Source organism: Fukomys damarensis, unplaced genomic scaffold (genome assembly GCF_012274545.1).
Source record: "Fukomys damarensis isolate Sample0158 unplaced genomic scaffold, DMR_v1.0_HiC HiC_scaffold_20, whole genome shotgun sequence".
In the NCBI taxonomy this organism is placed as follows: Eukaryota; Metazoa; Chordata; class Mammalia; order Rodentia; family Bathyergidae; genus Fukomys; species Fukomys damarensis.
In genome coordinates, this window is record NW_022900932.1 from 9,218,573 (window position 1) to 9,242,210 (window position 23,638).

The 23,638-nt window shown below is 46.5% G+C and overlaps 2 protein-coding genes across 2 annotated transcripts in view; one reads left to right on the forward strand and one right to left on the reverse strand.

Moving 5' to 3' along the window:
- Polr1c (RNA polymerase I and III subunit C) overlaps positions 1 to 2,344 on the forward strand; it is a 3,966-nt gene extending 1,622 nt beyond the window's left edge. The window contains exons 3-9 of the mRNA XM_010617679.1: positions 318 to 425; positions 641 to 773; positions 1,032 to 1,151; positions 1,239 to 1,391; positions 1,570 to 1,719; positions 1,835 to 1,951; positions 2,030 to 2,344. Of these exons, the coding sequence (XP_010615981.1) occupies positions 318 to 425; positions 641 to 773; positions 1,032 to 1,151; positions 1,239 to 1,391; positions 1,570 to 1,719; positions 1,835 to 1,951; positions 2,030 to 2,148 (900 nt within the window). The 3' untranslated portion in view covers positions 2,149 to 2,344. The remainder of the gene's footprint in view (positions 1 to 317; positions 426 to 640; positions 774 to 1,031; positions 1,152 to 1,238; positions 1,392 to 1,569; positions 1,720 to 1,834; positions 1,952 to 2,029) is intronic.
- A 1,882-nt stretch (positions 2,345 to 4,226) lies between these two features.
- Positions 4,227 to 23,638, reverse strand: part of Xpo5 (exportin 5) — a 36,076-nt gene continuing 16,664 nt past the window's right edge. Inside the window, exons 14-32 of the mRNA XM_010617693.1 lie at positions 23,215 to 23,348; positions 19,964 to 20,119; positions 18,202 to 18,243; positions 17,804 to 17,893; positions 16,941 to 17,140; positions 16,163 to 16,262; positions 15,201 to 15,382; positions 11,897 to 11,997; positions 10,104 to 10,200; positions 9,285 to 9,421; positions 8,032 to 8,129; positions 7,326 to 7,372; positions 6,872 to 6,972; positions 6,185 to 6,247; positions 5,378 to 5,460; positions 5,128 to 5,235; positions 4,866 to 5,003; positions 4,535 to 4,699; positions 4,227 to 4,386 (exon numbers count right to left, since the gene is read on the reverse strand). Coding sequence (XP_010615995.1) covers positions 4,249 to 4,386; positions 4,535 to 4,699; positions 4,866 to 5,003; positions 5,128 to 5,235; positions 5,378 to 5,460; positions 6,185 to 6,247; positions 6,872 to 6,972; positions 7,326 to 7,372; positions 8,032 to 8,129; positions 9,285 to 9,421; positions 10,104 to 10,200; positions 11,897 to 11,997; positions 15,201 to 15,382; positions 16,163 to 16,262; positions 16,941 to 17,140; positions 17,804 to 17,893; positions 18,202 to 18,243; positions 19,964 to 20,119; positions 23,215 to 23,348 — 2,180 coding nt within the window. The 3' untranslated portion in view covers positions 4,227 to 4,248. The remainder of the gene's footprint in view (positions 4,387 to 4,534; positions 4,700 to 4,865; positions 5,004 to 5,127; positions 5,236 to 5,377; positions 5,461 to 6,184; positions 6,248 to 6,871; positions 6,973 to 7,325; positions 7,373 to 8,031; positions 8,130 to 9,284; positions 9,422 to 10,103; positions 10,201 to 11,896; positions 11,998 to 15,200; positions 15,383 to 16,162; positions 16,263 to 16,940; positions 17,141 to 17,803; positions 17,894 to 18,201; positions 18,244 to 19,963; positions 20,120 to 23,214; positions 23,349 to 23,638) is intronic.

Below are 23,638 nucleotides of genomic sequence, written 5' to 3' on the forward strand. Positions count from 1 at the left end.
AAAAAAAAAAAAAAAAAAAAAAAACACCAAAAACCCCAAAACAAAACAGCACCAGAGAAGAAAGGACATCTAATAAAGGTCATCTCTGTAGAGGGAATTTTTTGAATGAGACAGGATGTTAGTATGTTGAGAAAAATATCCAGGGAGGGTGTAGAGAGGAATTTTTTTTTTGATCCTGGGGATTGAATATGGGTTCCTGTTCTTGGACTTGTGAGGCAGGCAGCGGAAACACTGAGCCAAATCCCCAGCCCCATGAGAGGATTTTTGATGATAGAAGTAGCAGGCTTCACGTGTCACTGTTTTTCCTGCCTCTCTAGAACTTCCGTGTGGATGTGGTGCACATGGATGAAAACTCACTGGAGTTTGACATGGTGGGAATTGATGCAGCCATTGCCAATGCTTTCCGGCGAATTCTTCTAGCGGAGGTATAGCAGGTGTGGAGTTGCGTGGGGAACTATGTCAGCACCTTGCTTTAGAATTGTCTCAAGCTATCTCTTCCCCTTACTTTCCTTGGAATTTTGCTAAGGTTTTCTTCACTTTTCATTAAGCATCCTTCTTGGAAGGGGTCTTTATTGTGGGTGGTGGGGTAGGTGGGAAGTCTGGTGGGCTTTGGCACATGGGGCATTGTTTTGTTGGGCAGGTGCCGACAATGGCTGTGGAAAAGGTCCTGGTCTACAACAACACATCCATTGTCCAGGATGAGATCCTTGCTCACCGTCTGGGGCTCATTCCCATTCATGCTGATCCTCGTCTTTTTGAATTTCGGAATGAAGGTGAGGGTCTGAGAAAATGAAATTTTGAGAGAAATGAAACAGCTCTGTTCTAGACTGACTGCCTGGGTTCAGATCCTAGACAGACCACTAGATGACCTTGGGCAAGTTCTTTTGATTTGGCTTTCATGTGTGAGAATGCTTGCCTTTCCCTTCCTAAATTTGTCAAAAAGATTAAGAAATGTAAAGCTTTGAGCATACTGCCTGGCTTTCAAATGTTTACTAGTTTTTCAAGAGCTGCCATTCCCCATTTGTGTACAGGAGATGAAGAAGGCACAGAGATAGATACTCTGCAGTTCCGGCTTCAGGTCAGGTGCACCCGGAACCCCCATGCTGCTAAAGATTCCTCCGACCCCAATGAACTCTATGTGAACCACAAGGGTGAGTGGCAGGAAGTTAGGAAGACAGCTCATGTTCTGGTGGCAGCTGGCTTCCAGGATGGGGTCTTCTGACACATTTTCCCTTCAGTGTATACCAGGCACATGACGTGGGTTCCTCTGGGGAACCAGGCCGATGTTTTCCCTGAGGGCATGATCCGGCCTGTGCATGATGACATCCTCATTGCCCAGCTTCGGCCTGGCCAGGAGATTGACCTGCTCATGCACTGTGTCAAAGGCATCGGTGAGAACCCTAGGCCTGCCTGGGCAGGGAGAGTAGGGATGGACTTGTGCTTTGATTTGTAGTGGCTCAGGTATGGCCAAGGAGCTCAGCTTGATAATGGGCAGGAAGCAGGTGGGTTTGTATTGTCAGTTTGCAAGAGGGTGAATGAAGCTTCTCATGGGCTACTTCCTCTTTCCAGGGAAAGATCATGCCAAGTTTTCTCCAGTGGCAACAGCCAGCTACAGGCTTCTTCCAGACATCACCCTGCTCGAGCCTGTGGAAGGTGAGGCAGCAGAGGAGCTTAGCTGCTGCTTCTCGCCTGGTGTTATTGAGGTGCAGGAAGTCCAAGGTATGGTATGAGCCATGCTATCAGCATGGGACCTAAGGTGTGTGTGTTTTTAAGGTGGCAGTTACAAAAGTTGTAGGCTCCTAACAGACAAAATGTGATGTGCTGTTTTCATTAGGTAAGAAGGTAGCCCAAGTTGCTAATCCTAGGCTGGACACTTTCAGCAGGGAGATCTTCCGGCATGAGAAGCTGAAGAAGGCTGTGCAGCTTGCCCGTGTTAGGGATCATTATATCTGTGAGTAGGGTAGAGTGGGTGTGCTGGGCATGGGTGCTTTCTGGTGCTGCCTGGCTGAAGTGTCCCTCTGGCCCCCAGTTTCTGTGGAGTCCACAGGAGTATTGCCTCCAGATGTGCTGGTGAGCGAGGCCATCAAAGTGCTAATGGGGAAGTGCCAGCGGTTCCTGGACGAGCTGGATGCTGTGCAGATGGACTGAGGCTGCGCTGGGGACCCCCAGTGGCTGGGCCTGGCTGCCTCTGATGGTTCCATGGGCCTGCTGGACCTATGGGACTGACTAGAGGTCCAATCCCAGTTTTCTGTCAATCTATACATTTTGTTAAATGTGCCACAGAATGAGACTTTATGCCTTTGTAAGGCCCTTGATAGAAATAAATTCATGTCGAAAGCTTCTTTGAGACCATTTCTTAGTTTTAGTCTAAAAATATGGAGCGTCTCAGAACACATTTGGTATTTAGCAGTGAACACTGGGTTTGCTGCACGTGAGGGTATAGACTGAGCCTAAGTAGCCTAAATCCTAACCTTTTGAGAAAGCCAGAGTGAGGTTTTGAGGGCACAGCCACACATTCTAGGAGGACACACATGTGCCACCTCACCTGTCTTCAGGGAAGGTTAGGTAAGAGGAAGGGTTGCCCACTGCAGCCCCAGCCATGCTGCCACTGATAGCATCAGAGCGAGATCAGCAGCTCTCCCTGCACACTGGCAGCTGGCCTGTGAGTCAGGAGAGAGCAGCCCAGGAGCAGGAATCTCCTAACTGGCATACTATTTCAGGACACTTCATAGCAGGTTCACCAGGCAGGGGTCCTCCTGCTCATGGTCCACAGAAGGATGCCATCCACAGCAAGCAATGGGACTGCAGGACTATTTTCAGGACTTGTTTGAAAAAGGTGGGTAGGGTCCTTTCTGTACAAAACAGATTTTTACTGACATGCAGATGTGCTTTAGGGTTAACATTGCTACAAAAAGGTTCTATAAACAATAGAAAATTTCTAGCATGAGGTCACAGGATGTTAAAAATAGTACAACACAATAAATACTACATCCTCCACAGCCCCAGTCAGACAGAGGAGTAGACAGCTATTAAGTATGGAGGGAAATACTCTGAGATCGCCTTCACAATCAACAGAATCCTCAAGCACCACACAGAAAGGGGCAGACATGTGCAGTAGAGCTGGCAAACTGACACGATCCCGTTTTCCCATGTTGTCTCTGCCCACCCATACCATGTCATGGCTGATGCCTCTCAATGAGCCCACCAGCGAGTGGACGCAGACCTGTCTGTAGGGAACATGGTCATCCCAGGACTAGGTCCCACCTCTGTGTCCCCTCTGCTCAGGGGCCTTCCAGTGACCTCTAGCGTGGACTCAGGACAGTTTGTGATGGGAAGGCAGATTTTCTTTTCTTTTGGGATTGGCCCTTGAGACAAGTGACCAGGGACCTGAAAGGCCATGAGAATTTTAAAGGCACCTGGACTCAGATGGTCCTACAAGACCAGTAGCTGTGCTAGCTGCTTATCACAAACGTAAGCCTTGATCTGAATTATCCTTGGGTGACAATGGTATTATCTGTGGCTGTCATGCCTGAGGAGACCATAGGCTGGGGAAACCCAGGAGTCATTCATGGAAGGGCAAGGTGTGTGAGCTCTAGGGGTCATTAGCACTAAACACTCCCTAGCCCTGGTCCCTGCAGGTCTTATCCATGCCCAGACTAGCAGTTAGCCTGTATCATGGATCCCATCAAGTGACCAAGTTCCTGCTCAAAACGTGGACGAGAGAATTGGCCAAATTTAGTTGAGCACTTAGGCCAGACAAGCCATGGAGGTGGAGAAGAGTCCCTGCCAGCCCAGGAGGAGCTGGGACTGAGGGACTCACAGTGGTCCAGGAGAAACTGGCCCAAGTGGTCAAAGGCTCATCCCTTTCAAGACCAGCGGGTCCCAGTACTGGGCACAACACCCCCAGTTCCCATAACGCACAGATGCGTGGCTAGATAGGGGTGGACAGGCCTTGGGAGGACTGCTCTGCTCTGGCTTTTCTCAGAGAGGCCCAAACTCCCAGCAGAATGGAACTAATCAGGAGATCACAACAAATCAATGTGTCCGCCCTGACTCCCTCTCCTCTAGCGCCTTAGGAGGGTGCTGGCCCTGCACAGGGCCCACTCTTCTTCCACTCCAGACCTAGCTCTGGCTCCAGCTGACAATGGTGGACAGTGAAGTGGCAGTGCAAGAGGGCCCTAGAGATTAGCTACAAAAGGGAAGAAGAGATGACGACAAAGGCCGAGGAAGGATGCCCAAAAGCTTGATTCAGGGTTCAAAGATGGTGGCCAGGCTGCCCCCCTCGTTGTCCAGCACCTCTGTCTCCAACATTGGCTTTGTTTTCTTGAAAAGTGAGGGAAGATTCTTAATATGCACTTCTTTTCGGAACTGTTCCCCCAAGGGTTTCTGTAGAAATAAAATGAAAAAGAATCAATGGTTGGCCCTGGCAGTGGGTCAGAGACCACCCAGGATGGTTGGTGATCACAGCTGGCTTGTAGTCTAAGATCACAAGCCAGATGGTGGGGCCGGAGCACAAGTGAGGAGCAGCACCTACCCCGATGCAGCCTGCGATGAGGCGCTTGAATTGGTCCTTTCGCCGCTTGTCGGCCACTTTCTGTAGGGAGGGGTTCAGCAGCTTGCAGTCAAACTGGTCCAGCGAGTCCTTCTGTATTTCTGGGATTTGCTCCATCACAGCTCTGATCTCCAGATACCTGGGGCGCTGAGAAGTGTGGATAAACCCACTCCATGTGGGTTCAGACCCCCCCACCTCACCCACTCCGTCATACCCACCACACGCAATGCTAGTGACCTGCACTTGGGATAGGACAGGACCTGGGAAGCTGAGCCAAGAAGCCACAGTCCCCCCCACCCCAATTTCCACTCACCAGCGCCTCATAGATCTGGAAGGCCAGGTGGACCAGTGAGGCCATGCAGCCGTCATGCTGCCCATGTGTCTGTAACCCTTTCAGCACGCTGGTAAAGAGCCACGTGACGGCGTCAGCGAGCAGTGTCCCAGACAGAACCTGGGGACAAAGCTGTGCTCAGATCCATGGCTCAGGAGGGCCCGAGCACCTTGATTCTCCCAGCTGATTCAATGCACACCACCCAAACCTCCTGTGAGGGTCCAGAGAAGGGGGATGAGCATACTTGTTTGAGGAGAGGCCAGCAGAGCTGTGTGGTTGTCCTCTGGCAGGACAGAGTGTCCTTCCAGGCCAGGGAATTGAAGGCTGTAATTAACAGTGCTGTGCAGACGTCCTGGACAGGGAAGGAAGGAAGATTACAGTGGAAAATATTCACACTTTTCTGTTACACACTGGGAGCTGGAATTTTAATAGGTAAGGGGGAAAATAACAAGGGGCTACTGAAGGGAATTTTACTTCCCCTACCATCTACCCACCTCGTGTTTCATCAGACATTTGCCCAGGTCTGTAAGCTCTGCCACCGCAGATGGGGTCACCTCTGTGGCCATCATCTCTTCATCTGTAGGCAGAGCGGAATGTCAAGACCTATCCCTTCATAAATGAGGTAAAGCCTGGTGTGGGTCCATCCTGGGCAGGTGGTGCTGAGCAGTAGTGGGATAGCAGCACACACACACCTGGCCCCTGGAAAGGTAGCAGAAGCCCAGGCCCAGGGCGGAGCTCTTGGGAGTTTTACTGCACTGTGCATGTGTGAAACGGGAAGCTGGGTAGCAGGGTAAGCTGCAGACACTGAAGACCTTTTGATGCGGGACAGAGGTATAGGTGCCACTATGAGAAGAGCTAATTTAATCATTGAGAACATAAAAGAAAAAGGACAGAGCCCCTGCCCAGATAGGAGTTTGGATTCTATCAAGGAAACACCCAATGAATGAATGAATGAATCCATAAATAAGATCATAAAAGTAAGAAATACCATGAAGCAAAATAAGGCAGAGGAAGTCTACAGAATTTGTTATCTTTGATCAGCTGTCATGGAAGACTTGGAGGAGGCAACACTGCAGCACAGATCTGACTGAAGTGAGAGAACAGGCACTGCAGAGAGCTGGAAGCAAATCGCTTTAGATACAGGAAACAGCAGGTACAAAGGCCCTGCAGCAGGAGAATGCTAGAGGAAGTACAGCAAGAAGGCTGGCATGACAATAGCTAGAGTGTCACCTCTCATCCTTGCCAGGAGTGGAGCTGGTCCAGAAAGACTGACCTCTGGGCCAGGCGACAGGCTCACTCACCTTCTCCATCCGCTGGCGGAGCAGCACTGTGGTCTGTACTCTTCTTTGCCACACAGCAAACCGCTGTGGCAAGAAAACAGGGTTACTGGGTGAGGGGGGGTGTTAATCTCACCACCGCCTAACACCACCTCAGGCAATGATCCCACACCCTCTCTGGCCAGCTGCAGAGGGGAGGGATGGGGAACTGTTAGGGACAAAGAGCAGCTTCACCCATAAGAGAGGGATCTGAGGCCTGGCCAGGCTGTACTCTGGTCCCTCCTCGTGTTGTTAGCTAGGGGAAGTGACAGAATCCTGACTGGAAGTGACCGACAGACTCTTGCCTACTCTGCATCGCCAGTCAATGAAATAACCAAGCACTGTTTCATTCAAAATTCCCCAAAACAAAGGAACCTCCATGATCAAGAATTTAAAATTGTCCCTATTTTAACAAGGCGAAAGTTATCTCTAACATAATACAAATTTCTCCTATTGAGATGATGTCCTCGTATCCTGCTGTGGGTACAGTCCAGAAAATGTCCTTAGATTGATCTAGGACTAGCTAGTTGTTTCTTTTTATTTTCATCTTTTTCTTTCCCTGTTTTGGTACCAGGGCTTGAACCCAGTGTTTCCACCCTGCCCCTCGTGGATACATGGCAGGAACAGTATTGCTAGGAAACCCCTCCATGCCAGCTTTTGCATGCGACTTACTGATAAGGTCCATGACTTCTCGGGTCAACAGCCTCACCAGCTGCTCCTCCAGCATCTCCTGAGACTCAGGGTTTTCCTCCACAGCCTCATCTTCTCCACCGCTGAAAACCAGGGAGCCAGATTCCATGATGGGGCAGAGAGGGAGGACATGCAAAGCAGTACCCCCCTCCAGCCCTTCTGTGCCCTCTTTCTTCTGCTTCCTTCGGCTCTACATTCTATGCAGATGAGGGAGAGGACAGCAGGGGCTGAGTGCCCCTCTGACCCGTGACTGCCAGGGGTAAGGTGGCAGCAGCCCCCATAGAGGCAAGAGCTCAGAGCCAGCCCACGCTGTCCAACATCACCCGCCACCTTGTCTGAGAATGAGCAGCTCGCTGCTACTCTAGCCTTACAGCGGCAGAGTTCCTTCCTGCCCCTTATCCTTTCCCCACCCAAACCTGAGAGTGGGCTTCCTTACCACAGCAGGCTCCTCTGATTAATCACTTGCCACTTCTGGGAAAGCCTCTGAGAAAACACAAAGAAGTAGGTGCTAGGACTGGGAGAGGACCAGAGCACAAACTATCTAAGGTTTGCTTCATGACAAAAACTAGCCAACAATGATTCAGGAATCAATGACAGAGCCTCCTAGTGGACCCTAGCAAAGTTAAAAAACAGACAAGGGGTAGGTGTGGTTGTGCACATCTGTAATCACAACTCCTTGGAAGGCTGAGGCAGGAGGATCACACAAGTTTGAGGCCAGGTGGACAACTCAGTGAAACCCTATATCAAAATAAAAAGGAGATATAGCTCAGTGGTGGAGCATTTGTCTAGAAGGAATGAGGCCATGGATTTGATCACCAGCCCCGAAAATAAACAAAAACAGCCAGATACAGTTTCTATAACCTTGTTCCTGCCCATGAAGAGCGCAGCAGAGCAAACATTTTTCTGCTCAGAAAGGGTTGGCACTTTTATAATTCCTGCTCTGCCCAGCCAGGCCTTGCTTAATTTGAATGAGGGACACAGATCCTGGCAGGGAAGCATTTCTCTGAATGTGCCTCCTCTGTTAACAGGACCTGAAGTCTGGGCTGTACTCAGTGGTGCCTCATGGGCCATCAGGCTGGTAGATCACATGGGAGCAGCCTGTGCGCTGAGCACTCTGCTCTCCTTTCCTGACCCCCTCTTACCATGTGGAGGTAGGTGAACAGAGGTCCAAGGATAGGCGACACCAGGGCTTCGTAGTGCTCTGGAGGACAGAAGAGCACCAGGGGCTTCACAAAGACTCGTGCAGCAACAGGTTAAGAAGCTTAGTGTGTGAGCATGGGCCCCTCCCCTGCCAGGCAGCTCAAAGTGCCTCTGAAAGGAGCCAACCTTTCTACCAGACTGCACATTATGGGCTCTGGGTTGCCTAAAAGTAGGAAGAAAAAAAAAAAACAAAAACAAAAAAACAGAGAAAAACACCCTTAAGCTGGGTGTGGTGGCCCACTCCTGCAATCCCAGTATTTGGGAGGCAGAGGCAGGATGTCTGCCATGAGTTTGAGGTCAGCCTGCTAACGAATTCAAGGCCAACTTGAATTACAGAAACCAGGTCTCAAAAAAACAAAACTGCGGCCCAGGGATTTAGCTCAGTGGTCCCACCGCCTGCCTTGCAAGCTCAAGGACCTGAGTTCGATCCCCAGTATAAAAACAAATAAGCAAACAAAACAACCCCCCCACCAAAAGGACAGGGCCAGGTATTTATCTCAGTAGAACCACGTCTGCCTTCCAAACTCAAGGTTGTAAGTTCGGTCTCCAGTACTGAGGAAAAAAAACAAAGCAAAACAAAACACCCAACAGGATACCCTTGTCATCAATTCTGTCATTATTCTTCCTGTAACATTGGGGGAAAAGGACTCAGAACAACTGTAAAATACAGGCTGAAAGAATACAGGGTTATAAAAGTATTTCTTTTAAAGGGAAACACCTAACGGGGTACAGGGGTGTGCACTGGTAGTTTTAGCTACTTTGGAGGCTAAGACAGGAGGACCACTTGGTGGGGTTGTGTAAAAAGAACTAAGACAAGTTATGCTCATATACCAAACCCACAAGATGAATGTGATCCTTAGATACTGTACTCATGGACAAATACAGATTTTAAAAAGAAGGACCATTTGAATCTAAGAGTCCTAGGTCAGCCTGGGCAAAAAAGACTTCAGAAAAACAAAACAAAATGGTGGGAAGGTAAAAATTTATCCTCAAGGAAAAGTTCATAATGGCCAAAAAGGCTCTCAAGACCCCTGGACACATCCATGCTCTTACTGCCATGTCCCACAATCCTCCTATCTTTCATGGGATGATGGATTCCCCTGGATACACAAACCCTTCCCTTTCTCCCCCTGGTTCTTGTCCTTAATTTTCTGAATTTTTGGGTTATCAAGACTTTGCATTTCTAAAAGGATATGCAGCATGGGTCTGAGCCGGTAGTCAGGAATGTTGTTCAGGTTGACAAAGGCCGAGCCGAGGAGCTGGGTGGCGAGGTCCTCCACAGTGTAGAAGTCCTGCTGCATGGAGGGGCCAGCCTTCCCCAGGATGTGGAAGCTGTGGGGCAGATTGTCAGTACTGACAACCCTACACCTGCTGTTGCTGGCCCTGATTCCCCCAGGATTTCATTTCTAGTTCACAGTAAGATTATTTAGCAATTGTATTCATTTCTGAGAACTTTAGTTTTAAAGACATGAACCAAATCTTCTATGTAAAGCCAGGTATTGGTAACCCAGGATTTTCTTACGGAACATGGCCTTGTGATCAAGCAGCCCATTGGTTTGGCTCACGAGAACATGGGGTTTGCTGAGGCCAAAGCCCAGGGCGTGGTGTGCATGAATGCTGGGCACCACCACAGGCCACACCCAGAACCCACAGACCAAGTCCTGGCCAGCAGCCTCCTAGTACCTCATGGGAAGCAGCCACAGGAAGTGGTGCTGGGCAAAGGAAGACAGCCCTTTGTTCTTTCTTCTATTCCAGTGTCCTGATTTTATGCACTAGAAATACACCCAAGTCTGCATGAAACACCAAGTCACAGGGCAGTGAGGTTCATGACAATGACAAAAAAGGCAAGCACAAGAAAGTGGACTGCCCATTCTGCCTCAGCACTAGTATCACTCATTTCCCTTCAAAATCTTACCTACCTCATATGTACACTAGAATTCTAGATCAGAAGCTCCTACCAGGCTGACACACACGTTCTGGGAAGAGAGGGCTGAGAGGCAGCGAGGTTGCTCACCAGTTTTCATAGAGGGTGCTGAAGAAACGCTGCATCCTCTCCAAGACGGTTTTGTAGACAGGGTAGTCATTGAGTTCCAATAGAGGAAGAGGTAATCCTGCAGAGAAGGCCAGGTCAGGAGCTGCTGAGAGCAATGCCCTCCGAGGGTCAGACTGGCTCGGGTATATAGTACATGTACCAGTACGATGTCCACAAAGCAGCTGACACTGTCTTTTACCTGTTGGAGGCACTAAGACCGTTTTTCCTAAAGGTGATCTGCCACATTCCCTTGTAAGCAAAGGTGGGCGCTACACAAGGACCCAGTATTCCAGACTGGACCCGGGTTTTCCCAGATGCGACCTGTACCAGAATGTACAGTGACAGCACAAAAAAGGATCCCTCTGTAGCACCCACCAAGTCATGGAAACTTTTTGAAGCAATCTTATGCAAAAGTCCAAAACACAAAGCAGATTAAGACAAAATCCACTTACTTACGCCAGTGTGGCGGCTGCCTTAAAGTTAGATCTGCACTTTTAAGAGGTAGTGAACACTGCAAGTCACAGTCTGAAACTACCAGAGGAACCACTGTGTGTCCATTCTGGTTTGTCTGGCTGGCCCCATGTCCCCACAACAGCAGTACTTCGCTTAACGTGAATAATGGCATGGGTGTGTGTGTGCATGTGGGTGAAGCAACCCATCCCTTTTTTTGGTACCGGGGATTAAACTCAGGCCCTTGAACTTGTGAGGCAGGCGGTGGAACCACTGAGCCAAATTCCCAGCCCCCATTTTGGGGATTCTTTTTAAACTGGTGCCTGCAATACAGATTTTAAGGGCAGTGGTGCTCAAGACACCCTGTGCAAAGACAGACAGACCTGAGCCCTGGACAGGCAAGGAAGTACCCTTCCTCTTGCTAACTTCACTGGTGGCTTGGCCAGAGCCAGAGCCAGATCCAGAGCCAGAGCCGGGCTGAAGCTATGCTGGGCACACAGACACCAGGGGCTGTGCTGGAGCAGCCTGAAGTTCAGAGTCAGGAACGAGGGCAGACAGCTTCGATGCCTCCAGCTCTGACTGCTAACCATCTACTCAGCCCTGCTCCCCATGCTCCAGCCCCGAGTTCTGCTCCAAAGTTCCCAGCCACCCCAAGCTCTTTGCTGCTTGCCTCAGGACCTGGGCCCTGCCACTTGGTCACCCTGAATACTCAGCACAGCCTCTCTTGACCTCGTCAGCTGCCACTCACCCTTCAAGACTCTGTAGGGAGCAAATTTCTCAATCTCTTCCAATCGTATTCCTAAGGGGGATTTGAGTTAGGTCTCCCAATAAACACTGTCACAGAGCCCTACCACCTCTCTTTCATAGCAAGTACCAGCATCACTACTGTCTACTTATTTTCATGCTTTCTCAGTGGGAAAAATGAGCTAAAGTACTATTCTAAACAAGGTGACAAGTAGGAAGAGTGGCTTAGACTTTATTACCTTAAAAATTTTGATTGTGTATATATGAAAGGCAAGAAAGTATATGAATATTTTTTTGTTTCTTAAAAGCCACGGTTTGTTTATGAACTAATGGCTCTCACACCCACCACTTCCTACAGGTTACCCTAAACTGAAGGAGGAGTTGGATGGGGAGAGTGCCTGTGAAGGCCTCTGTCTGCTAAGATAATGAAGTAAACATAGTTGTCCTCAAACCCTAGTAATTCCACAAATGCATTTCTGTCAAGGTAGAGTCAGGTTAAGGAGAGAGGCTCAAAGTAGACTGAAGCTATTGGAGGAGCCCATCAGAGATAAGGTAGTCTTGGAGGATAACAGTTTTCTTACCTAATATAGAAGATTTCTCTGCTTCCAGCATATCCAGAGACTTGGCATAAGGTTCAGCCATCTTGGTTTGCATCTCCGGTGCATACAGCGTGTTGTGGGTTCTGAAAGAAAGAGGACACCATGCTACACTTCCCAGTCTGTGGCAGCAGAGACAGTGATTTAGTGACATCCCCATCCACACAGAGAGTCAATGCTATTCCCATGGGGACAGAGAAGGTACAGACACCCAGGTACTTCCTGGAGTAGACTGGAAACTATGACTAGGGATAAATAGTATCTAACATGGAAGACCAACAAAAATGAAGACCAAATCCCAAGACAGCAGAACAACATCAGAGCCCAAACCTTCAATCCAAATACAATTTTTAAACCCTGAGCTAGCGCTCTGGGGCTTGCAGGGATTTTTCTGACCACCTGTGGTCATGGACAGAATGTCAGGGATGTGTGGGGTTCAAAAGCAGACTCTAGAGCAGGTGTGCCCTGGTTTTCAGGTTCAGTCTTTGGTCTAAGAACAGAACCTGCCATGGTGGTCCAAGCCTCTGGGAAGAACATGGTCCCAACACACACACCTGTTCCCCACCAACGTGACCAACATGAGCAGTAACTGACTTTGTGGAGCAAGGATGAAGCCTGGGTCCCGACAGCTACAGCCCCCTCCTACCCACTGAAGGCAAAGAGCCAGAGTGGGTGTGTAACTGACAAGTCCTTCATAAAGGTAATCAGAAAGCACTTCAGGTGCACAGATGTGACACACGCCAGCAAAGCTGAGTACAGTCATGATCCACAGAAGGGCGCTGGTCAACAGTGCACCGATCAGACAGTGGCCCTGCAAGACTGACAGTAAAGGAACTGAGAAGTGGTGGAGTGATGGAGTGGCTGCGACACAGCACTGCAAAGTAGTTATACGCTGGAGCTGGTGCTGGCGTAGACAAACTCTATTACACTCCAGGTATGTAAAAGTGTAGCCCAGTCATGTTCAGGATGTGATACCATAATGCTTGATAATGGTGATAATGATGTTATTAAAGTGCTTACTGTACTTGGTAGTATGTGTGTATCTCAACATGAGACAGTGGGCTTTGCTATGTGGTATGGGCCAGTCTTAAACTCAAGGGATCCCCGCCTCAGATTCCTAACAAGCTGAGAATACAAGCAGGTACCACCAGGCCTGGCTTGTGTCTTAGATGCATTTTTTAAAGAAGTTTAAAATGTAAGAGAGCTGGGCACTGTGGTATACACCTATAATTCTAGTTAACCAAGCAAGAGGCTGCAGCAAGAGAACTACAAGTTCAAGGCCAGCCTGAGCAAAATAGTAAGACTGTCTCAAAAAACCAGAAAAAAAGTAAAAACATAAAAAACCACTTACAGAATGACATAAAATATTTTTATAAAAGCTGTACAATGTATTTTAAGCGAAGTGTAAAAAGACTCAAAAAGTTAAAAAAATTAAGTTCATAAAGTAAAATGTTATTTTTAGAAAAGTTAATTTACTGGCCAGGGATTTAGCTCAGTGGTGCCATGCTTGCCTTGCAAGTACAAAGTCCTGAGTTTGATCCCAGGGACAAAAACCAAAACCAAAACACCAAAAAACAAACAAAAAAACAAAAGTTAATTTATTACTGAATATCCTATTTTCTTTTCCTTTTTTTTTGAGACAGTGTCTTGCTATGCAGTTCAGGCTGGCCTTGAACCCTCCAGGCTGGCCTCGAACTCTTGGCCATTTTCCTGAGTTCTAAGATTACAGGTGTGCAGCACCACACCCAGCTTTTTGGCATTTTCTAAAAGCCCCGAACTCTTACAAAAATACCATCAAGATGATAAGGGTACTGTTGTCTTGTGCACAGCTCACCCAATCAGGAATGAACACTGTTTCCAGGACTGGTTCTCACCACGTGCATGTTTGCCACAAGTCTAAAAAGTCTTGGCCAGTGAGTCTCTAGTCGCAAGATGACTCTCTAGACACATGATGTCATCCTTTCCCCATGACTATGCTATGGCATCATCAACATGGGAAGCAGCCTTTCCTTGGCTACTTTTGCTACTGTCAACACAGAAGTCTAGCTACCCCTTTACTGAAACCTCTTCTTTTGAAATCAGAACAAAATATTGTCTATTTCTAGTGACACACCTACTATTCCAACTCTACCAGGCGCTGTGGCCTTCCAATTTGGTCAGCCATTAACTTAAAATCTTTCGTTCCTAGACTTCTGGTCAGGGAGGCTCCCTTGTGATGTGACAATGTAGTCTGCTCAGATGAGAATCTGCCTGGACCTCTGGGTCAGAGGCCAGAAAGAACAGGAACAAAGCACCAGTGTTTAAATTAGAAATACTGTGAGACATAAAAACACTCTATCTTGTTATAGTTTTATTGTATGTCTCTAAATTAACTACTTACAAAATAACTGAACATTAAAAAAAAAAAGGCACGCATATTTTGCTCGCAGCAACAGAGTTAAATTCTATCATAAACCTATCTTCTCCTTTAGCTAGCACCCCTGAATCATGAAATATGCATGCAGTGACTAGCCAGCTTGGCGGCGTACAGTTACTTGTACATATAAAAAACAAAACAAAACAGTAATTCTGAAGCTTTAATGTGTACACAGACCATCTGGATATCTTACTAAACCCAGATTCTGATTTGTATATGGGCCCCCTGGCCCACATTCTACCTTCACACACGGGCTTAGGTGACACCAGAGGCTGCTGGTCTTGACTCCACTCTGAGATGGGCACAGTGAGGTTTAAAATGTGTCACACTTTCCTGTGACAAGTCTGGTCCATGAGAGTTCAGAAATCACTGTGAGGCTCAGATCAGCTTCAGAACAGCATCCAGAGAAATATGACTATAATCCCAGCATGTGGGAAGCTGAGGCAGGAGGATCACTGCAAGTTTGAGACCAGCTTGAGCTATACAGTGAGTTCAAGGACATCCTGACTACATAGCGAGACCCTGTCTCAAAACAAAAACAAAAAAACAAGCAAGCAAATGTCTTGCTCCCAATGAACAATTCATTTACTGGCAAAAATTCAGACTAAATAAAACTGAAAAAGTAAAAGGGATGAAGTACAAACAAGTGGGAGAGGCACACATAGGAGATTAAGAATGAAAAAGCTCTTTGGGACCGGCCCCCGCCAGGTCCCCCTAGGTTTCCATGGAATGTAAGTCTTTTCCAAGTGTGAGTTGTAATTTTTAAAAAGAATCAAGACCTGCTCCCTCATTACAGCTGTCATGAGAAGTCACAATCACATTAAACGTTTGAAAGTCTTACTATAAAAAATAAAAACTACTATTCTGACTGACCTTATAAGGGCAAGCAAGTTGTCCAGCAGCTTCAGAACCTGTTCTGTGCAAGGGTTGCGGAAGATGGGGTTCCCACTGGGTGTATAGCCAACCACGAAGCCCCCCGCTTTGGCCTCCTCTAGGTCACTGGGCCAGCAAGTTCGCTTCACGACACCCAGGATGCTGTATACACAAAAGCTTATCTACAGGAAAGCAAGAGAGAAGATAAACATAGAAGAAAATACAAAACACTGTTAGATACATTCGCCACTGTGGCCAAAGTGACAGAGGCCAGAGAGAAGGAAAGAAACCCCGGCACTCGAGATCCTTGCCCCTTCCTCTAAGGTCAAGTCCAAGAGAGTCCCTTCACTGCCATCTTCCAAGACCCTGGGCCCTGGAGCTTCCCTGCGGTTGCGAAGACTGTGCTGTCTTTCCAGGGTTAGGTGACCTCACTGGCAGGGCTGCGACACAGGCCAACACAAAGTGCTCAAGCTGCCATAGTTCCCCGTTTCTAAGTTGACCCTGTTCCCTGCCTGCAGACTGGAGTTTGGCAGCTTCCACCCTCACCCTTCTCACAGCCTCTGCAGGTTAACTAATGCGACTGGGCCATGATGGAGCAAAGAACAATGCCTGTTCAAAGATCAAAGTACTACGATGCCTCAGGTCTCAGGCCTGGCCACCAGTCAGGAATTTCCACAGCACGAGTGACCACAGGGAGGACTCGGCTACTGAGCAATTCCAACCTACTTCCTCCTTACACCTTCAGAGCTACTTAGAGATCTTTAAGGCCAAAAGAGGGACTCCATAGGAGTACAGGCTCTGGTATGAAGTCAGCACTTAAAGAAAAGAAAGGAGAAGCTCAGGGAAGTGGAGACTCCTGGGCTTCTCACCAGTGCAGACAGAACAAATCTAGGGGGATCTGGCCAAATGGTGGACATCCTATTCCTGCCTGTGGCCCACACAATGGCCCACACAAGTCTTACTCGAGCGCGGTTGAAACCGCAGGGGTCCTCCACAGCGGGGTCACAGCTTTTCACATCTGCACCAACATAGGCAAGGAAAGCATCAACATCTGACAGCACTCTGCATGGAGGTGGAAAAAGAGCGGTTATGTCCTGACTTGAAATAAAGACAACTTCTTCCATGAGAGTTAAGAAGCTGATTGTTTTGCCCCAAAGTGCAGTTTTTACAGTGAGAGTTTATCCTATTGATTAAGACCTACCATTTGAAGGCTTAAACTTCCTACTCCCAAATGCTCTTGGCAACACTTCAAGAATTTTTTTTTTTTTTTTTGTACTGGGGATTGAACCCACAGCCTCTGCACTGAGCTATATCCACAGCCTTGCCATCACCCCTTTTAAATTTTGAGACACTGAACTGCCCAGGTTGGGCTTAAACTTGCAATCCTCCTGCCTCAGTCTCCCAAAGTGCTGAGATTACAGACATGCCCAGCCTGATTTATACAGTAGACAAACTTGGGGAGGTAAAGAAGAAAACCATTTCTGTCCTACACAGCAGCTCCTGCTTTGCCCAGCCCTTGCTGGAGCAATGCAGGCTCCACCAGTCATGCTCTGTGTCCCCCAACTGCACTCGTACCCATCTCTGCCTCCAATACACCTCTGTAAGCAAGGTGGCATTTTCAGAGACTGGATTACAAAAGGCCACTCGTAGAGGGCTTCAGATAGCCCTCACAGCGCCCTGGCCACACTCTGACTCATCTCTGAACAGGGAAAAAAATACTCAGCAGAGAGGAACCTTCACCTGTGCATATCTTCAGAAAGCCACATGCTGGCCACTGGCGCCATCAGTTCCTCCAGGAACAGCTTCTGACGCTCGTAGTTCTTGAAGTGGTTGCTGATGAGCACCAGGGCCTCCATGAGGGCGCATTTCTCCATCTGTGTGAGCAGCAGCTCATTGGAGAAGAGCTGCTTCACATGGTTGTACAGCGTGTCGAAACTGGGCTGTGGAGCAGAGAGAAACTAGCGATGGTGAGGTCCCAATTTTCGGGGAGACATGGGTAGCAAAGCGGAGAAGGGAAGAAAAGCAAGGCAGCCCCAGGAGGGTGAGGCAATGAGGCTGTCATTCAGTCATTGGGTCCTAATGCTCTTCCTGCCTGAGTATCTGGGTTACTGGGCTTTCCTACAGCACAAGTGGGAAACAATTTCTGTTTTCTACATCGGTTTTGTAGCTATCTTAATGGGCAGCCATCAATTTGTTACCTACATAGGGACACAACTTCTGTTGTCTCAGAAAAGAGATTTCCGATGAATCTGTTATCTGAAGTAATGTTAGATTTCCTATGGGACCCCCCACAAGGGTTGGAATTTTCATCTGGCTTCTCACAGTTTGGCATGTCATTTGGCAATAGTAATTACAGACATCCCAAGGCAAAAAGCTGTCATAAACGTGTAACGGGAAACTCAGTGAACCATGTGGACAAGACACGTGCTTCTCAAAGGAACACATGCATTCTGACTGCTCACTGAGCAGAGGAAGAACACACCAACTCAAGAGGGCTCATTCTACACAGCTGAGATCTGGGAGGTGCTCTGAGAACTACCTTTACAGAGAAGTATAACCGAGCCAAGCAGGCTTCGTGGCAATGCAACAGGGTCGGTGCTTACCAGCACAAGCTCAGGGTAGTCGCGACACATCTTGATGATGGACGAGCATGCGTGTCTCCTCACGTTCCTCACCGCGCGGGTGCGGGGGGCCTAGAAGAGACATTGTGCAACCCTGGGGTCACTTGGGAGATCACTTCCTGATGGTATCAATATCCCAGTCACAGGCAAATTCATGATGACTTTCACAACTGGTAGATTATAATGATGTGATGTTTATGGTCACCTTGAGTCCACACACTGATGTTTGTCCTAGACTCTAGGTCAAAACACCGTGGGACAACCTACTGCATCTCCTAACCCATCCCACTACATACAAATCTAGACTAAGTATTAGGCATCTACACTTCTGCTTCTCAGAATTTAGAATGTGCTGCTTTAATTTATGTTTATTTTTTTACCTTATTTTCATCAATACTTTCAAAAGTGACAGATGAAAACAGCTAAGGGGAGAAACAGAGAGAGAAAGAGAAAAGGTTACTCATTCATTTTTAAACAACAGTTACTAAGAAATTTCCAACAAAATCCTGTGTTCGGGTAACAAAAGCTTCCTACTAGTGTCATAAGCTTTCAGACGTTCAGTTTCTGAGCTATTTCTACAAGAGTCTTGAGACTGGCAATTTTACCACGCAAACCATTTACAGAGTAAAATGTCGTGCAGTCCCAGAATAATCCATGCCACCATTCAGACAACCCAACTATGACAACGCTCCCCTCCACTGTTTTCATTGTATAACTTCCCTTCCCCCCCTTACTGGAGGCAGTGCGGCTGCTGCGCCGAAATGCACTCAGGTAAGAGAATAATAATGCCAACCATGGAACATTCCTAACTCTTACAGATCCCTATTGCAAAACATAAGTCCACTCTTTCAAAGTTCTGCTGGCCTGGGACAGAACACTTTTTCTTCCTATCTTTTCGCTTCTTTGGGGGCTTGTCATCTTTCCCACTCTTCCTCCAGTGATGATCCCTCAGGTTCCCTGCTGACATACATGACCCTAACTCTACACATATATCCTCTTAGACTTCACTTCTAGTCCTGAAACTTCTATGATGACAATGCATTAATGAGAAAAGAATTATTGTTCTATTAATACATGCTTACAGGGTTGCTTTCATTCCTTGTGTGGAGCTGGTGCATGTATAGAACACATCTTAATTCCTTTTTCATCCCTATCTCTTCTCTCCTTCCCCCTCCCTCCATCTTTTGATTCCTTACCAATTTGGGAAAAATTTATCTCCCTACTTTCTATTACCTTTTATATGTGCCTGGTGTTGTTTCTGCATCCTCTGTTCTATCCCACTCACCCTCAGGTCTATTTTTCTGCTAGTACCATGCTCTTTTTTCAGCACTGTACCTCTGTAATATAACTTCAAGTCCAGGATTGTGATGCCTCCCATTTTGCTCCTGTTACTTGGGGTTTCATTTGCTATTCTGCCTCTTCTGGTTCCATATGAATTTTAGGATTGCTTTCTCCAGTTCTATGAAGAATACTATTGGCATTCTGATTGGGATTGCATTACATCTGCATATCAATTTTGAAAATAAGGACAATGCCTAAATTGTATCTCATCATTTTCTAGAGTCTAGACCAGTGTTGGTACACTGATGGGACTCGCCGCAGCAATGTCTGTTATTATTGAAAGCTCTAAAGGTTTGCTGTCGCTGGTCTAGACTGTCAAACTCAAATAACTAATTTATTGGGAATTTTCTCCACCTAGGTGTTTTATGCATACTTCAAGCACACTACTCTAAACACCTCCTCTTCTTCCTCTGGCTCTCTCCCTCTGGATCCAGAATTCGCACTCAGGCAGAGGCTGCTGTCCACCTACTCTGAAATGGGAAACCTGAGACTTGTCCACACTCTTCCTCTCCTGATCCCTCCCCAACAGCACATGGGATTCCCACCTGTGGCTCCTCTTTTCCTCTTCCTATTATGCAAGTTTATTAACTGCAAGGCCACACCAGTATAGCTAATGTTTATGTGTCTCTTTTCCCACAGTGCTCCAGGAGGGTAATGCTCTAGCATGGGCCTGGAGCCACCGTGAGTACTGGGAAACACGACAAATGAAGACATGTATGACTATTTATTAGCTTGCCTCACCTACTTTCTGAAAGTTATCAAAAACAATTAGCTTGTGAGTGTCGAGGAGGTGGGCTTTACCTTAGAGAAGACCTGGGGCAGGAACTCTGGCCTGTAGGTAACAAAAGAGAAGAGCGCCGAGATGTTAGTGAGGACACAGGACAAGATGAGTGGGTCCTTGGTGTCAAAGTTCAGGACCATCTGCAATAGCTCTATGCCGTCGTTGACAGGGATTTCCTACAAAACAGACATGGAAAGGAAGCTGACACGGCAGCCACCACTCCGTGTGGTTACCATATATGATTTTATATATTGCTTTTTAAACTTTAACATTAAACCACAACCTTAAACCTGTGTTACTAAAAGTTCTCATGAATGATGCCAGACTGTGCCATATTAGGGAGGTACTGCTTCCTATAACTACAGATTGAGAATGTTTCCAGTTCTCCACTATTGTAAATAATGTCAATACACATCATTGAGAAAAACATTATATCTTCACTTATTAAGGCTTCTGGGTTTAGATGGAATTAATGGGTCAAAAGGTATAACTATTTCAATGTCAAGTTGCTTTTCTTCTTTGCAGGCTTTATCAATAGATTCTTTATGCAATGTGCCCTTCCCTCATTCCCTAAAACCCTGACTTATTAGGAAAATTAAAGTTTGAATAGTTTTTTATATGCTAGCTACCATTAGCTTCTCTTCCATGCATTATCTATCTTTTGTGTATTTCTCCATTGGGTTCTAGTGTTTATTTTACCAATGCACAGAGTAATTTTATTGTGAAAACTCTAGACATATAAAAAGGTTTCAGCAGGACGCTGGTTAACCCCGTGTGCCTGCTTTCAGGACTATGATGTTACAGGAATGAGGGAGGGAGAATTGATGCTCTCTGTGTAGAGCTTTCTTTTCATCTCTGGAAGTGACCTCTCTCCTGGTGGCTGTGTTCACAATGTCATGGAGTTTACAATTCCACTGTATTTTTTTTGGATACCAGGGATTGAATTTAGGACCTTGCACTTGCCAGGCAGGTGCGGTGCCACTAAGCTACATCCCCAGCCCTCCGCTGTGCTTTTTGCCACACACACGTGCACATTACTAATTAGACAGTATCGTGCATTCGGCTTTGTAGTTAGCTGTTTTGGATCCGCATCATGTTTCAGAGAGTCTCATTCCCAGTGGAGCCTTTGTTCATTTGCACTGCTCTATCACTCATCAATTACAATCTACCAACCGGTTTGCCTGCTAATTGCTGTTGGTTTTTCTCCCCTTGGTTTAGTACTAAGGCCTTCTATGAATACTGCAGTCTCTGTACACATACCAGGCTTCTTTACAGCACAGACTGAAGAGTGAAATTGGCCTATGTACCTTAAATTAGATACCACCAAATGCTTTGTCAAAGTTGTGGGGTCAATTATACTCGATAGGCCATATTTGGAAATACATGCTTTTTATACTGAAGGTATCACTCATTCATATTTATTGCAAATGTTGCTCACCTTTTAAAATTTTTATGAATTTAAAGGCATATGTAATTAAGCCATTAATTTTTTAGTGATTACTTTTTTCCCTTTCCTTCTTTTTGCCCAGTTATTTATTAAATAATCCAATCTTTCTTGATTCTTTGAGCTGCCTACGTGCAGTTCTGTATTATTTTCTCTCAACAAGCTGTATCTAACGCCAGTACCATGCTGTTCTGATATATTGGGGCTGGGGAGGTTTAAGGGGAGATGGTAAATTATTTGAGGCTTTTTACTATCCGGGCAGACAAACTGATCCTCATCTTCAAAATGTGGCATTTTTTTCCCTCCATAGTCATTTCCTACATTGATTTACTGCTAAAGCAAGGCTCTATGTAGTGCTGTCAGAAGTTATTAGAAATGCATGCTCAGGGAGGCTGAGGCAGGAGGATGACCAAGAGTTTGAGGCCAACCTGGGCTGCACAGCAAGACCCTATCTCAAAAACAAACAAACAAACAAACAAACAAACAAAACAAACGAATGCCAGATAATGCCACTATGAACTAGATGAGCACCTTTTCAACCTTTTTGGCCAAAGATACTGGATCAGATCTTTCACTGAAGAGCAAATAAACAGAGAAAATTTGAGCTGCTGATTTACAGTGGAGTAGGGTATTGAGGGGAGAGAATGAGCAGTCTGAAAGGCTGAGATCTGTCACGTATACTCCCTAGGGACATGCAACATTATGCAGCTTCATCAACAAATTCATTATAAATGTTCATCTTTATTATAAATGCTTCATTGTGACCAATTTTGGTGGAGAAAAAAGGAAGAGATTTTAGAGTGAAGAGATTTACCTTAAAGGAGAGAGAGAAATTTACTTCGAGTTGCTTACGAGTACTACCATGCAAAACTCTCCTACATACAGTCCAAACTTCTGGGAGTACTTTTTTGACCCAACCAGCACTTGGTATTTTGACCAAATATCATTCATAGTAGATTTTTATTGTGTGTTTGGGATGCAGGTGAGTGGGAGAGCATTTGCCTAACATGAATAGACCCTAGGTTCAATCACAGCAACACAGAGAAGAAAAGGCTTACTGTAAAATCCAACTTATAACTAACCAGGCATCTTCCTCCCTCATATACTAGCAGTCTTGGGTATCCTTACAGGCAAATTCGGGGCAAACCCCAATCGTTCCATTCTCTTACTTTTAAGCAAGGTCACATCCACTGTGAATATCCACGGAACACGTCTAACTTAAACACCAGGAATGGAAAGAGAAGGCCATTTCCCTGGTTTTGATAACAGGCTTTCTTGATATTATGTGTCATTCCGAGTCTATTAGATAAATGCAAACAAATTTGTCTAAGGCTCAACTTGCACAAGAGATCCTTTTCACAACCCAGAATAAACCAAGATGCAATTACTCCAAAACTAGCTGGGCACTAACTATTTTGGTTAATAGGGTGTATGCTGTTATCCAGTCAACTATAGCAACAGCTACAGGTGACTCATTCCTCAAGGAAGAGGGCATGACCTGCCAATGTGAAAAATCTGGTCTGCCTACTGGGAACTGGGAAAAGACACATTATGACAAAACTGGCTCTCAGAGTCAGTCAATTCAAAGGTTCCTTCACTGTCCTCCCTGCAGCAATGACCCTCTTCATGGCTCCTGGTGTTAAATGTAGGGCTCAGCATCAGAAAGATTTGAGTTTTGATCTCTGCCATTTGCTAGTAGTTTGAACATGAGTAGCTTATTCAATTTCTCTAATCTCAGTGCTTTCTTTGTTAAGATGCACACCCACTTTCCTATCCCTCTTCTCTGAGATCACCATTATGCAGGCAGCACATGAAACAGTTACTTACTTCTTTCTCTAGTGTCCGAAACATCTGGTTGATCACACTTTCCAGGAAAAAAGTCATAGCCTCCCATTGCACAAAGGCGGGTGAGAAGATGGAGCAGAGGTTTCCCTCACCGGTTCCAGGTGCAGGGGAACAGGCTTTGAAACACACAGCAAATGCTCATCAGCAAGGCAGGGTTGGAGAAGATGGAGACAACAGAGCCTCAGAGACCACCCAGGAAACTTGGGAGTTGAAAGAACCTATCTAACCCCTTGTAGCTTGGACAAAAAAGACCAAGTGAAACCTGGTGTGGAGGTACACATCTGAAAGTACTCTGGGAGGCTGATGCAGGAGGGTCACAGGTTGCAGCTCAGCCTGGGCACTTACCAATTTAAGTGAAATTCTGTCTCAAATTAAAAAAAAAAAAAAAAAAAAAAAAAAAAAAAAA